Raw genomic sequence first — 15,448 nt, forward strand, 5'->3', positions numbered from 1 at the left:
GGCCCTAAAATTTATATTCTAATCTAACTTAATCAGATGTATGACAATATTAGTATTGTAAAATTAGAAATCTTTGTCACATTGTAATTCACAAAATCCTTTGGTATACAATAGTTTCTATAAAAGCTACATATATAGGCCTTCATGGAGAAACATACTGTTGAAAGAATAAAAAGAATTAAAAAAATAAAACTAAAAAAGCTACATATAACTCCATTTCCAAACAGGATAAATATATAAAAATTAAATATTTTTGGCCAAAAGCCAAATTCGATATTAATACACCTTTCCCCCGCCTATGGTGCACAAAAAAGTCACCTGAGAAGTTTTAATCACAGATTCACAGTATATTCACAAACGGAAACAAAATAGTTATCCTACTTCAAAACTGGAGGGTGTGGTGGGGGAGAAAATACTAACCAATCTCTGGCTGTAACGAATCCTTTCTTCTTCGGGTTCCATCTCTCACTCTTCTGTTGAAATTACTGTAAAGAAACCACTCCAGGGCTGCCTTCCTCTTCCTCCTTAGGAACCAGATTGCAACACTAAAGAATAATGATATAAGCAGAAATGAGAACTCATTCTCCAACTTGTGCTTTCTGTTCAAGGAAGGATGTATTTAAGGTATGTGTTAAGTCAAAGGCTCTCTGAAAAATCAGGTTCCTCTTCACGAGTTTGGGACCTTTCTGCTCTTGAGCAAGAGGTTCCATGTCATGTTCAACATTAATCACATTACAACTGTCGAAGGCCTAGGCGAAAACGAGATGTTGATTTCAGTTCCTTGAGGACGGGCCACACCACTAGTTTCTCCCCACAGGATTACAACTAGCAAGGATCCCCTTTCGTGGCACCATTAGCAAGAAGAAAAAAAAAAAAAAGAAAGCCCAGGACTTTTATCTCTCGAGAGCTGACCAGGTGAAGCAGCACTGAACTAATCCAGATCTTAAACCAAATTAGTTCTCTCTCACCAGTAATCAGAAACTAAAGGAAAGAAGGACAGACTGGCTATGTAAAAAGAGGACAAGAAATTAGGATTTAAATGACCCCAAAACAATTTCCCAAACCCCTCCTGTAAGGCCGTGCACAATCGTCGCCTTCCTTTCTAGACTCCCGGATCTTTTCATTCCCAAACCTACCCTCCACTCCAACACAAGACGTGCATAACTCTGAAACAAATTTCAGAGGTACAAATCAGGGACCAAAATTCCATCTGATCTTTTTGGATACATTAACAAAATAAACGATCGCATGTATGCATACACGTAAAATACATCTTTTGCAAAAATTAAATAAAAGATCGACCGGGGCGACGGTCAATCCGTAATACCAAGAAAGGGTTTCCTTCTTTCTAAATATTCTCATGGATAATGGCTTCCATTGAGAACGCAGGTTCCCCCCCGTTTTTGTCACTACGTTACAGCCACGTTAACAGCATCCTTTCAAAACTGCTACGAGACCAGAGGACCCGATGACACAGTTTGCGAGAGGAGTTGGTGGCAGAGCCCTCCAGAAGGAAGCCCTGGTCCGAAGTCGAGAGGGAAACCGTGCTTGCACCCCCTGGGCGACGACCGCCCGGGCCAGGGCCGGAGAGGAAAAAGGGCCAATCTCTCTGGACTCCCCCAGGAAAAGGCGTTTCAATGGTTCACCCATCGGAAAAAGAAATAGAAACTTTGCATTTGGTCTTTGGATAACACAGTCAACCAAACTTCCAAATGAGGGGGGAGGGGGAAGCTCACCAGAGATTCTGCTCTTGAGTTCTTGTCCAAGTGAGAAGTAAAAGACTCCAAAAGCTGAGAGGAATAATTAAATCCCAAACGTCTTCGGTTTTTCCGTGGATCAACCCAGTATCCGGAGAGGGTCAGAGCGACCAGAAAAAGGGAGCAAACAGTTGCTGAATCAAACCTCCTCTTCTGGCTTTGGAGACCGGGAGTCGGAGGCGTCAGGAGAGGGGAGCGCGACCCCTCGGCGCCGAGCCCGGGGCGCCCCCGCCTCCCCCGGGCCAGCGGTCAGCAGCCCGGGCCCGAGCCCCGGGCCGGCCCCGGCCGCAGGGAGCGCCCTCCTCGCCGTGCCCTCGGCCAGCAGCGGCTGGTCGCCTCCGGGAGCGGCAGCCGATCAGCTGAGACCGGCCGGCCCGAAGATCCCCGCGCCGCCCCGGCCCCCCGGAACGCGGGCCCCGGCCCCGGGGGGCGGACAGGGCGGGAGCCGCGCGGCGCGCCGGAATGGGGGCCCCAGCTCCCCTCGGGTCTCCCGCTCAGCTCCGGCTCTGCGCTGCGGGACGAGCCCCCCGGCTACTCCCCAGTCGCAAAGGAGGGATTCCGGGGGATGGGCCCCCTGGCGTTGCCCCTCCTCCCGGAGCGCCCCCTGCCCAGGAAAGACAGAGCGGCGACAGGCCCAGCCGCTGGGAAGGTGCTCCGAGAGCCGCCGCCGCCGCCGCCGCCGCCGGGGAGGGGTGTTGTTTCCCTCACACAGGAGGAGCCGCTGGAGCAGCCGCCGCCATTTTGAACCCGTCAGACTCTCACATACACACAGCTCCTCCGAGGCGCACTGCGCAGGCGCCGCCTCCCCACCCCTCCTCCAGCTCGCCGCTCCACCGCCCCCCCCGCCAGCCCCTTCAGGCCTCCCTGCGCTTCTTACCGCTCTCCCGGGCGCGCGCGAACGCGCACGCGTCACTCCCCTCTAACGCGGATACACCGCCGGCGCGCGCACGCGCGAATGCGTCGGCCTCGAATCGCCCGCGCCCCGCGACGCCGACGCGACTCCCCGCCCCCCCTCGCGTCAGGCCGCCAGCCCGCCCGTCGCCCCCTCTCCCGCTCCCAGTCGGCCTTCTTCCAGGACTCGGGCCCGGCCGGCTGCTCGCGCCTGCGCGCAGGGCACCGATCCTCCTCCGTGCGCCCTCCCCCCACACACCCTGGCTCACACACACTTCTCCTCTGTGACCCCGCCCCTCGCGGCCAGCTGCGCCGGCTGCCCTCCCCCACCCCTCTTGGGAGGGTGGTGACCCCCGACCCCCCACAAAGCACATCATCCCCCCAAGCAGTGGGAGACCTGCGCCCCCTTCCCCTTCAATCGCCTTCGGCCCCAGGCGGCCCGTCACAGTCACACAACCTGAGGGCCGGGAGGCCTGGGCCAAGGCAGCCGATGCCCGCCTCAAAGCGGGGTCTCCCGGGGTCAGGCCGCCGGGCCGAGCCCGCGGGACTTGGGCTCCGGGCTCAGCCTGCCCAGGGCGAGAGGTCGCAGGGAAGAGGTCGCATGGCCGCCGGCTGCCCTCCCTTCGCGCGCCGGCCGGTGGGCCGAGGCCGGCCTTCCCGCCATCCCTGGGCAGGCCCCAGCGCCCCCTCCACGGGGCCCATCCGCCCTGAGCCCGGGGGCTCCTCGGTGCAGCGGCCTGGCCCCGCCTCACCCACTGCTCGCCGCTCCGAAGGGGCAGGAAACAGGAGTAGCATGTCTGTCCTGGGCTCGGCTCCCCGGGGGAGCTGCAGGCGTTTAACAAGGACGTCCACAGGTACCAGGCGCAGGAGCGGTCTCCGCGACGGCCCGGGGGCTGCGGCGGCCGGCGCGCCCACCGCTGGCCGGAGGCGCCCCGGGAGGTGGCCCAGGAAGCCCCCGCTCCTCGGCCACGCTCAGCTTTCCGCCGCGCCGGTGCCCCCGGCGGCCCGGGTGGGACGTGACCCCGCCCCCGACGAGTCGGGGCGCCCCCCATGGAGAGGTGCGCGGGCCGCCGCCGGCCCTCGGCCCGACCCTGCCGCCCCGGGCCGTGACGGGCGCGGGAGGCCCGGCCGGGAAAATGTCTCCTCTTGGTGCGCGCAGCTTCGCGCGGGGGTCAGCGACGGGGCAGCGGCCGCCCGAGCCGCGCTGGACCTGCCCACGGACCAGCTCCCGCGGCCCGACAGCTGCCCGACGGGTCAGTAGGCTCCGAACGTCGACGGAGCCCGGCCGGAGGTACCCGAGCAATGCCATGCGAGCAGCCCAGCGGCGATCCGGGCATTTCCCCAGCCAATCTCTTGCTCTGGGGCCCGTTTAAATTCTAAATCCCACAAAGGACGGTGACTGGGGCGTTACACATCGGGGTTGGCACTATTGGCTCCACTACGCCTTTGCCGAGCGGTGTCACACAAATCTTTTTCTCCCTGCCTTGGTTTCCCACTCTTTAAGCTCTGACTCCTGGGAGCAGGGAATGGAGCAGAAAGGTAGGGCATGGAGTGAATCATAGAACCTGCATAAACAGCCATCAACTCTTTGAGGAGGACGTTGCCTAAAGACGATTAAAATAATGATACCTTCTAATTCTGTCAAGGCTTGAACTCTAAGGTAAAAAGCGCTACGTAAATGCAGGGTATTATTATTTATTACCACACAAGGTTTTTCCACATGCAGAACTTGGGGAGTTTGTACGGACTTTCTCTCCTTTGTTTCACAACATCCTTAGGAGACAAGCTAAAGTGCCTGTTAGCGCTTTATTCATTTTAAAGATAGACAACTGAAGTATAGAAAGGTTAAGGAGCTTGCGTAATTACTCCAACAGCTGACTGACACATCTCACACAGCAAAATGGTTTGTTAATACGATATCATCCTCTTGCATTCTAGTCACTGGGAAATATTCTTTATTTTGATACCAGTTTTGTGCAGACTGCTTAGACTTTCAAAGTACTGATACAAAGAAGATAATAATCACAGAAACTATATCAGATCTAAAGCCTCTTTAAATCTTTCCGACTATAGTAAAATATATTTTAAAAGCTGCAGTCTCTCTCACTGGTGCTACCAGATATGGTTCCATAGGCATCTAGCTCTCTGTAGGCATAGAAGTCAGCAGCTTGTTTGGTTTTGAAGCAGGAGAGAAAGACTTTTGCCATTGTCAGATTAAGTGTAGGGCCTTCTTGCTATTTGCAAAATAACAGCTTTATTTCCTTCCCACTTTCCCTTATAACCCAGGGCAAACTTGGCGGCAAAGAGAAAGTTTCTAGGGGTAACAACTTGGTCTGGCCCTTTTGCTTCACATCCAGACCCCCTTAAGTAATTAACCCTCAAGGAGGGAAGTTGCACACCCTTGGCAAAAAGATACCTCCAAGTTTAACTCAGTGTCATGCTGGGAGGAAACCTAGGAAGGTTTTAGAACAGGCCAGACACGGTGGCTCATGCTTGTGTAATCCCAGCATTTTGGGAGGCCAAAGCGGGTGGATCAACTGAAGTCGGGAGTTCTAGACCAGTCTGGCCAATATGACAAAACCCGTCTCTACCAAAAAAAAAAATTAGCTGGGAGTGGTGGTGCATGCCTGGAATCCCAGCTACTTGGGTGGCTGAGGCAGGGGAATCACTGGAACCCAGGAGGTAGAGGTTGCAGTGAGCTGAGATCGAGCCATTGCACTCCAGCTTGGGCTAGAGAGTGAGACTCCATCACCCCCCCCCCCCCACCAAAAAAAGGCTCTAAAATAGTAGTAGTAGAATTTATTTTGAATGGGACTGCAAGTAGAGCAAAATGTGTCAGATTGCAGCCAGCTCTTTTCCAGTAGAAAACCATACTAGTCTGCATTAGGGGAATGGGACATTTAAACAGTTATACACAATGGTTTCTCTACAGGCAGGCTTTGTTAATATTCCAAAGCAGATATGCAGGGTGAGATAAGAGATAGACAGATGGCTAGTGATTCCTCCCACCATCACAGTGGCTCTGATTGGCAAGGACAGATCTGTGAGGCTCACTGCATTGTCCTAAAAGAGCCATTTTCAGGGAGAATAGAGCTTGGGGGATTCCCAAAAAAGGCCACTAGAACTATGAACTCTATGGCTTCAACCCTATGGGAAGAGGGAAAGAAAAATTCATTCTAGAGGCATTGAGAACAGTCCCTGGCTGGAATAAATTGGTATCTTAACAAGAGATTAATAAATCACTGCCTTTTTGAGCAAAGCTAAGACCCAACAAATGCTGAGAGTCAAATTCCAGTCACCCATTTCTTTTTTCTGAGGTGGGCAGGGGATGGAGTTTCCCTCTTACTATCCAGGCTGGGGTGCAGTGGCCCGATGTTGGCTCACTGCAACTTCCGCCTCCTGGATTCAAGCAGTTATGCTGCTTCAGCTTCCTGAGTAGCTGGGATTACAGGTGTCCACCACCACACCCGGCTAATGTTTTGTATTTTTAGTAGAGACGGGGTTTCATCGTGTTGGCCAGGCTGATCTCAAACTCCTGACCTAGGTGATCCACCTGCCCTGGCTCCCAAAGTGCTGGGATTATAGGCGTGAGCTACCACACCTGGCCTACCCATTTCTTTTGGGAGACTTTAGGGTGTGAAAAGAGTATTCTTTAGTCTGGTTAAGCTAAACTATTTCCAATTTCTCCTTAAACGTTAAGGAGGAAGTAAGGATGTCCCAAGTAGTGTAGCTCTAAACTAAAATAGAGAAGTTGGTCATGAAGTTTCCCCAGGAGGTAGCATAAACAGTGGTTAAAAAGCTTTGGCCAGGCACAGTGGCTCATGCCTGTAAAAGAAAAAAAAGGGGTGGCCAGGTGCAGTGGCTCATGCCTATATTCCCAGCACTTTGGGAGGCCAAGGTGGGCAGATCACATGAGGTCAGGAGTTCGAGAACAGTCCGGCCAACGTGGTGAAACCTGGTCTCCACTAAAAATACAAAAAACAGCCAGACATGGTGGCACGTGCCTGTAGTCCTAGCTACTCAGGAGGCTGAGGCAAGAGAATCTCTTGAACCCAGGTGGCAGAGGCTGGCAGTGGCATTCCAGCCTGGATGACAGAGCAAGACTCTATTGTAAAAAAAGAAAAAAAAAAGCTTTAACATCAGAGACTGAGGTGGCTCATGCCTGTAATCCGAGCACTTTGGGAGGCCAAGGTGGGTGGATCACCTGAGGTCAGGAGTTCAAAACCAGCCTGGCCATCATGGAGAAATCCCGATCTTTAAAAAAAAAAAGAGACTGAGGGGCTACTCTGCTGCCTACTAGCTATTTGATCTTAATGAACTCTTTAAAGCCTCGGTTTTTCTTTTTTCTTTCTTTTTTTTTTTTTTTGAGACGGAGTTTCACTTTTGTTGCCCAGGCTGGAGTGCAATGGCACGATCTCGGCTCACGGCAACCTCCGGCTCCTGGGTTCAAGCAATTCTCCTGCCTCAGCCTCCCTAGTAGCTGAGATTACAGGCACGTGCCACCATGCCCAGCTAATTTTTGTGTTTTTAGTAGAGACAGGGTTTCACCATGTTGGCCAGGCTGGTCTCAAACTCCTGACCTCAGGTGATCCGCCTGCCTTGGCCTCCCAAAGTGCTGGGATTACAGGTGTGAGCCACCACACCGCACCCTCTTCCCTTTCCTAACTCCTGGTTTCTCTCTCCGACCTCCAACCCTGGTGTCCCCAGTCTCTATTTTTCCCTCTTTCCTGACTCCAGCTGGCTCTTTCTCATCATCACCTACCTCCTGAAGTCTCTTTCTCTCCAGCCTTCTCTCCATCATTTGGCCCACCCCCTCCTCCATGTTCATTCTCGCTCTTCTATCCCAGTATCATCTGACTGAACTGCTTGCCCACTTTCCTTTACCATCCATTCAGTGCCCTTTATCACCTCAATCCTGTGCTCTCTGATTTTGTTACTTAACAATTTCCTGAATGTCTCCCTCCTCCACCCACCTCCACTAGACTGTAAGTTCCTTGAAGGCAAGGGCCAGACCACATTTGTAGCCCTCAAAGGACTTTCCAAGGACTTTTATTCCTAGAAGGAATAAAAGCTCCTCCTATGGTTAAAGGGTGTTGGGTGGGGTGATTATAAGCTTTAAGTGACAGAAAGTTTTCTTTTAAGTTTGGAAGTTGAATCTGAATTGATCAGAGGGTTAAAAAAAAAAAAAAAAAAAGGAAGGCAGGAATGCCCTGCAGATTTTTTTTTTTTTTTTTTTTTTTGAGACGGAGTTTCGCTCTTGTTACCCAGGCTGGAGTGCAATGGCGCGATCTCGGCTCACCGCAACCTCCGCCTCCTGGGTTCAGGCAATTCTTCTGCCTCAGCCTCCTGAGTAGCTGGGATTACAGGCACGCGCCACTGTGCCCAGCTAATTTTTTGTATTTTTAGTAGAGACGGGGTTTCACCATGTTGACCAGGATGGTTTCGATCTCTTGACCTCGTGATCCACCCGCCTCGGCCTCCCAAAGTGCTGAGATTACAGGTGTGAGCCATCGTGCCCGGCCGCAGATTCTTGTATCGTCAAACATGGGTATCACATGAGGTTCTTGTAAATTACATGGAATGTGGCTGACCCTTTCTTTGGGACCCTCCCTGGCCCCGTGCTTCCTTGCTGCCATTTTTTCCAGGTATGTTACCTTCTGCTTACAGAGCCACTGCTCCTGAGTACTGGGGTTGAATTTGGCTGTTGGGGCAACTGCAGCAGTGTCTGGGACCCACCTGCTCTTTAGCAGCCTTAGCTTCGCTTTGGGGCCAGGCCACCTTCACTTCTCCCCTCTAAAATGGTGGGACTTTCTGCCATGCCGGGAGTGGAGCTCAAAGATGCAGAGCCTGTGCCTTAGCTACACCTGTGCTTGCTAGAAGTTTCTGGCACCCTGGGGCTTCAGGGTCTGTTTGCAACATTGGACTAGCTTCCCAGCTTGGGTTGGTGGTGATAGTCATACAGGTCTCCAGCCACTTGCCCACAGGGCCAAGTGCTTAAGCACTTAGACCTGTTTAGCCCCTCCCAGTGAATCTGATCTTTGTTCGTCTTCTTCAAGGGCATTCACTACCTTTCATCAGTTTCTGCTGAAGCTGGTTTTCCTTCAGCCACTTTGTGAGAGGTTCTGAACCCATCAGAACTTCAATTCTCTCTTTACTGAAACAGAAGCAGGCCAGCACTTTGGAGTGGTTCATGCCTGTAATCCCAGCACTTTGGGAGGCCGAGGTAGGTGGATCACCTGAGGTCAGAAGTTCAAGACCAGCCTAGGCAACTCCTGAGTTCAGGAATTCAGTCCAGCCTGAGTGAATCACTTGAGGTCAGGAGTTCAAGACTGGCCTTTAACAGGCTGTCTCTACTAAAAATACAAAAATCAGATGGGCATGGTGGCACATGCCTGTAATCCCAGCTACTTGGAAGACTGAGGCAGGAGAATCCCTTGAGCCTGGGAGGCAGAGCTTGCAGTGAGCCGAGATTGTGCCATTGCACTCCAGCCTGGGTGACAGAGTGAGACTCTGTCTCAAAAAATAAATAAATAAAATAAAACAGAAGTAGTGACTCCTGCCCTGTTTCCTCCTAGGATTGTTGTGAAGTGAAATGGGCTAACGGACATGAACACCATTTGGAAACTAAAAGATAACTTATTTTAGAAAGGATTGCTGGTTTTCCTATTGTTTTTTTAAATTTTTTACTTGTTAACATTTTTTCCATATAAACAGGGTCTCACTGTGTTGCCCAGGCTTGTCTTGAACTCCTGGTCTCATGTGATACTCCTGCCTTGACCTCTCAAAGTGCCTGGGATTATAGGCCTGAGCCACTGCACCCAGCCAGTTCTATTTTTAAATTTATTTTTATTTTATTGTGCTAAGAACACTTGATGTGAGATTTACCCTTTTAACAAAGTTTTAAGTGTACAGTACATTCTCCAGTTTCTTTTTCTTCTACATTTAGGATTTGGGTACTTACTGAGTACATTGTGCCCAATGCTAAATTAAGTGCTTGGATAGAGAAAGGAGGTTTGAAAAAGTAAAAGGCTTGGCTTTTACCTTTGAAGACTTCACATCAATGAAAGGACACCATGAGAATGTGACATACTCAGAAAACAATTATCATTCCAATGAATTGCTGTAAGATAATTTAGACCATAAGAACTAGTCTTCAAATTGCATTTGGATATAAGCCCCGTGGGGCAGGAAGTTTGGTTCATTGCTGAATCCCCAATGCCTAGAGCGGTGCCAGGCATAGTTGGCACTCATTCCTTCATATTTATTGAATCGGCCAGTAAAGTAGTGCAGTGATGCTTTTGAGGGAAGGAGGAGTGTGAAAGCTAGAGAGCATTGAATCCTTGCAGAGAAGCTTGGTTTTGTGAGAGTAAGAGAGGCACATATGTTCTGGAGCAGAGAAGGTTGATGCAATAATAATTGTTCCAGAGAAACTGTTCCTGCAGCTGTCATTGCAGCTGGAATAGAAGTGATAGAAACCAAAGCCTGTACTACTGCAAACCAAACCAGGAGGTATGTGCATCTTAGGCCAAGTTCTTAACTCTGTTTTTATTCCAGCTCTTCTTGTGACCTAGTCTTTCTGCTCCACTTACCTCTACTGTCTCCAGTTGAGGATGTCCTCTTTAGAGGCCATGTCAGAGTGCAGCTTTTTTTTTTTTTGAGGCAGGGTCTTGCTCTGGCACCCAGGACGGAGCGCAGTGGTGTACTCTTGGCTCACTGCAGTCTCCACCTCCAGGGCTCAGGTGATCAGTCTTCCCACCTCAGCCTCCTGAATAGCTGGGACTACAGGCACACACCACCACACCTGGCTAATTATTGTATTTGGATTTATATTATAGATGACTTTTCACCCTTTGGCCCAGGCTGGTCTCCAAATCCTGGGCTCAAGCAATTGGCCTGCCTCCCAAAGTACTGGGATTACAGGTGTGAGCCACTGCACCTGGCCACAAGATTATCTTTTCTTTTTTTGAGATGGAATCTTGCTCTGTTGCCCAGGCTGGAGTGCAGTGGCACAATCTCGGCTCACAACTTCTGCTTCCTGGGTTCAAATGATTCTCCTGCCTCAGCCCCCCGAGTAGCTGGGACTGCAGTCATGCGCCACCATTCCCGGCTAATTTTTGTATTTTCAGTAGAGCTGGGTTTCACTATGTTGGCCAGGCTGGTCTCAAACTGACCTCGTGATCCGCCCACCTCAGCCTCCCAAAGTGCTGGGATTATAGGTGTGAGCCATGGTGCCTGGCATTTTTTTTTTTTTTTGAGACGGAGTCTCCCCCTGTTGCCCAGGCTGGAGTGCAGTGGCACCATCCCAGCTCACTGCAACTTCCACCTACCAGGTTCAAGTAATTCTTATCGCTGGGACTATAGGGACCTACCACCACGCCCGGCTCATTTTTGTAATTTTAGTACAGACGGTGTTTCACCATGTTGACCAGGCTGGTCTCGAATTCCTGATCTCAGGTGATCCGCCCGTCTCGGCCTCCCAAAGTGCTGGGATTACAGACATGAACCACCGTGCCCAGCCAGGAGTGCAGCTTTTGATGTGATATTATAAGCTTAATATAGCCAATCAATTACTTTTCACGGTCTCTTTAATTATACTGTATGTTGTATTTGAAGAATGTAACTTTTAAATGACAGTCTTAGGGCCGGGCACGGTGGCTCACGCCTGTAATCCCAGCACTTTGGGAGGCTGAGGTGGGCGGATCACCTGAGGTCAGGAGTTCGAGACCAGCCTGACCAATATGGTGAAACCCCATCTTATAAATAAATAAATAAATAAAATGACAGTTTTTTTCTTTTTTCCCAAAAATATGTTTGCTAAATATTTAAACTCTGAAGTGTATTTAGTCTTTACCTTCTTTCTGGCTATTTTTGCACTCTCTGGGGGACTGCAAGAAAATATTGACTGAGTTTAAGGTAAGATTTTCATGTTATATATTTTTTGCAATTATACTTGATTTGCCACAGCCTAGAGTTTATGTTTGGATTTGGTCATAATTTCTAGATTTATTTCTACTGTCGATCGAATTATCTTCTTATTGTTGAGATGCATCTCGTTAACTTTCTATTCCTGCATAACTTTATTGTTAGAAGAAAAGTGGGAGACCCTGCATCTGCACCTTACTCCTTTATTACTGGAGCTGATGACAGGATTTACCCATCTGTGTGTTTATTTATTTATTTATTTATTTTTGTTAGACGGATTCTCACTCTTGTCACCCAGGTTAGAGTGCAGAGGCACAATCTCAGCTCACTGCAACCTCTGCTTCCCAGGTTCATGCAATTCTCCTGCCTCGGCCTCCCGAGTAGGTGGGATTACAGGCGTGCACCACCACACCTGGCTACTTTTTGTATTTTTAGTAGAGACAGGATTTCACCATGTTGGCCAAGGAGGTCTCAATCTCCTCACCTCAAGTGATTCGCCCACCTCTGCCTCCCAAAGTGTTGGGATCACAGGCGGGAGCCACCCCACCTGGCTATTTTTGTTTTAGAGACAGGGTCTCCTTCTGTTCCCAGGCTAGAGTGCAAGGGTGCAGTCATAGCTCATTGTAACCTCAAACTCTCAGGCAGTCCTCTTGCCTCAGCTTCACTAGTAGCTGAGACTACCAGTGCATACCATGGTGACTGGCTGATTTTTTTTTTTTTCAAGATGAAGTCTCAGCCAGATATGGTGTCTCACATCTGTAATCCCAGCACTTTGGGAGGCCAAGGTGGGCAGATCATGAGTTCAGGAATTCAAGACCAGTCTGGCCAACATGGTGAAACCCGGTTTCTACTAAAAATACAAAAAAAAAAAAATTAGCTGGGCATCATGGTGCGCGCCTGTAATCCCAGCTACTCAGGAGGCTGAGGCAGGATAATCGCTTGAACTCGGGAAGCGGAGATTGCAGTGAACCGAGATCGTGCCACTACACATCAGCCTGGGTGACAGAACAAGACTGAGTCTCGAAAAATAAAATAAAATAAAATAAAATAAAATTTATAAAAATAAATAATAAAATAAATGGAGTCTCCCTTTGTCGCCCAGGCTGGAGTGGAGTGGTGCAATCCTCAGCTCACTGCAACTTCTGCCTCCAGGGTTCAAGCGTTTCTCCTGCCTTGGCCTCCTGAGTAGCTGGGATTACAGGCACACGCCGCCACACTAGGCTACTTTTTTTTAGTAGAGACAGGGTTTCACCATGTTGGCCAGGCTGGTCTCTTAATTCCTGACCTCAAGTGATCCACCCGCCTTGGCCTCCTCAACAGCTGAGATTATAGGGTGAGCCACTGCTCCCAGCCCCTGGCTAATTTTAAAATTTTTGGTAAATATGGGATCTCGCTGTGTTGCTTAGAGTAGTCTGGAACTCCTGGCCTCAAGGGATCCTCCTGCCTCAGCCTTCCAAAACCTGGCTTGGGATTATAAGAGTAGGCCACTGTGCCTGGCTCCATATGTTTTTAGTGCATATGTTTCCATGGGTGAAGGTTTATGCTTTGCATAAATGTTGGTATTTTCTATAATATGTCTTAGTATTTTACTTTTCTTTCTTTCTTTTTTGGACGAGGTCTCTCTGTCACCCAGGCAGGCTGGGTGGCACAATCATAGCTCACTGCAGCCTCAACCTCCTAGGCTCAAGTGATCCTTCCACCTCAACCTTCTCAGTAGCTGGGACTACAGGCATGCGCCACCACACCTGGCTGATTTTTTAGAATTTTTGTGGAGATGGATTCCCCCTGTGTTGCCCCAAGTGGATCTCAAAACCCTTGGCCTTTGCCGGGTGTGGTGGCTCACGCCTGTAATCCCAGCACTTTGGGAGGCAGAGGCAGGCGGATCACCTGAGGTCAGGAGTTTAAGACCACCCTGGCCAATGTGGGAAAACACTGTCTTAAAAAAAAAAAACTAAAAAAAAAAAAAAAAAACCTGGCCTCAAGTGAGGCGTCCTGACCTCCCCAGCTCATCCTCCCGACCTCCCCAGCTCATCATCCTCCCAAAGTGCTGGGACTACAGGTACACACCACCATGCCCAGCAGTATTCAGTATTTTCTTTTCTTATTTTGAGGCAGGGTCTCACTCTGTCACCCAGGCTGGAGTACAGTGACACTATTTTAGCTCACTGAAACCTCTGCCTCCCGGGCTCAAACCATCCTCCCACCTCAGCCTCCGGAGTAGCTAGGATTACAGGCATACACCACCACGCCGGGCTAATTTTTTTTGTATTTTTAGTAGAGATAGGGTTTTGCCATGTTGGCCAGGCTAGTTTCGAACTCCTGACCTCAAGTGACCACCTACTTCGGCCTCCTAAAGTGCTAGGATTACAGGTGTGGGCCACTACACTGGGCAATTTTTGTATTTTTTGTAGAGATATGGTATCACTATGTTGTCTGGGCTGGTCTCAAACTCCCAAAGTGCTGGCATTACAGGCATGAGCTACCATGCCCACCATTGTCAGTATTTTCTATTTCATTTTCCTATTTACTACTCATGTAATATATCCTCTAATATATTTTGTGCATTTTTCTTGTCAACAAATTCAGAAAAGTGAACAAATGGAATATGCAGTTCTGACTTGCTGGAACATAAAGTGGAATCCTCAGTAGCTTCCTTTTTTTGAAACCACATTGTGCCTCTTAATGGGACCTCTTAATATTTCTTTGTTTTTCTTTTTTTTTTTTTTTTTTTGAGATGGAGCTTCACTCACTCTGTCGCCCAGGCTGGAGTGTAGTGGCATGATATCAGCCCATTGCAACCTCCACCTCCTGGGTTCAAGCAATTCTCCTGCCTCAGCCTCCAGAGTAGCTGGGATTACAGGTGTGCGACACCATGCCCAGCTAATTTTTATTTTAGTAGAGATGGGGTTTTACCATGTTGGCCAGGCTGGTCTCAAACTCTTGACCTGAAGTGATCCACCCACCTCAGCCTCTCAAAGTGCTAGGATTACAGGTGGAAGCCACTGTGCCCGGCCTCCATGTGTATTTAAGTTGATTGTTAATACACAGGCAAATAGGCATATAACTTTGATGCTCTTGATAGAACAATGTCCATAATTTCCACTGCTTTGTCTTTGTTCTCTGGTGTATTTCTTTTTTTTTTTTTGAGACAGAGTTTTCTCTTATTGTCCAAGCTGGAGTGCAATGGTGCTATCTCTGTTCACTGTAACCTCTGCTTCCCAGGTTCAAGCGATTCTCCTGCCTCAGCCTCCCAAGTAGCTGGGATTACAGGTGCCCACCACCACACCCAGCTAATTTTTTTTGTATTTTTAGTACAGTCAGGGTTTCACTGTGTTGGCCAGGATTATCTTGATCTCCTGACCTTGTGATATGCCCGCCTCAGCCTCCCAAAGTGCTGGGACTACAGGCGTGAGCCACTCCACCCAGCCCTGGCTAATTTTCATATTTTTAGATGCAGTTTCACTATGTTGGCCAGGCTGGTCTCGAACTCCTGACCTCAAGTGATCTGCCCTCCTCAACCTCCCAAAGTGCTGAGATTACAGGCGTGAGCCACTGCGCCCAGCCTTCTCTGGTATATTTCTGATTAAACTTGCCACCCACTGTCTAACATTTGATTTGATTGGATCTCCATATAACTATTATCATCAACCACAAAATATATGCCAGTTCCTTTTTTTTTTTTTTTTTTTGAAATGGAGTCTTGGTTGGAGTGCAGTGGCACAATCTCGGCTCTTTGCAACCTCCACCTCCCGGGTTCAAGTGCTTCTCTTGCCTCAGCCTCCTGAGTAGCTGAGACTACAGGCGCATGCCACCACATCTGGCTAATTTTTTGTATTTTTAGTAGAGATGGGGGTTTCACCACGTTAGCCAAGATGGTC

The 15,448-nt window shown here is 49.5% G+C and overlaps 1 protein-coding gene and 1 long non-coding RNA gene across 6 annotated transcripts in view; one reads left to right on the forward strand and one right to left on the reverse strand.

Annotated features, from left to right (window-relative positions):
• Positions 1-2,563, reverse strand: part of KDM2A (lysine demethylase 2A) — a 142,117-nt gene extending 139,554 nt beyond the window's left edge. For 4 of the 5 annotated variants that reach the window (XM_064364686.1, XM_064364689.1, XM_064364688.1 and 1 more), the window contains exons 1-2: positions 1,737-1,944; positions 421-545 (exon numbers count right to left, since the gene is read on the reverse strand). In XM_064364686.1, the coding sequence (XP_064220756.1) occupies positions 421-462 (42 nt within the window). In that variant the 5' untranslated portion in view covers positions 463-545; positions 1,737-1,944. Of the gene's footprint in view, positions 1-420; positions 546-1,736 lie in introns of all 5 variants that reach the window. The other variant, XM_064364687.1, reaches the window with a different exon arrangement.
• An 869-nt stretch (positions 2,564-3,432) lies between these two features.
• The window catches only part of LOC105707508 (uncharacterized), a 32,765-nt gene continuing 20,749 nt past the window's right edge, over positions 3,433-15,448 (forward strand). Inside the window, exon 1 of the long non-coding RNA XR_001105090.2 lies at positions 3,433-3,502. This is a non-coding gene — a long non-coding RNA (uncharacterized LOC105707508). The remainder of the gene's footprint in view (positions 3,503-15,448) is intronic.

This window comes from Aotus nancymaae, unplaced genomic scaffold (genome assembly GCF_030222135.1).
Source record: "Aotus nancymaae isolate 86718 unplaced genomic scaffold, 86718_ANA_hifiasm-v0.15.2.pri h1tg000059l, whole genome shotgun sequence".
Lineage (NCBI taxonomy): Eukaryota > Metazoa > Chordata > Mammalia > Primates > Aotidae > Aotus > Aotus nancymaae.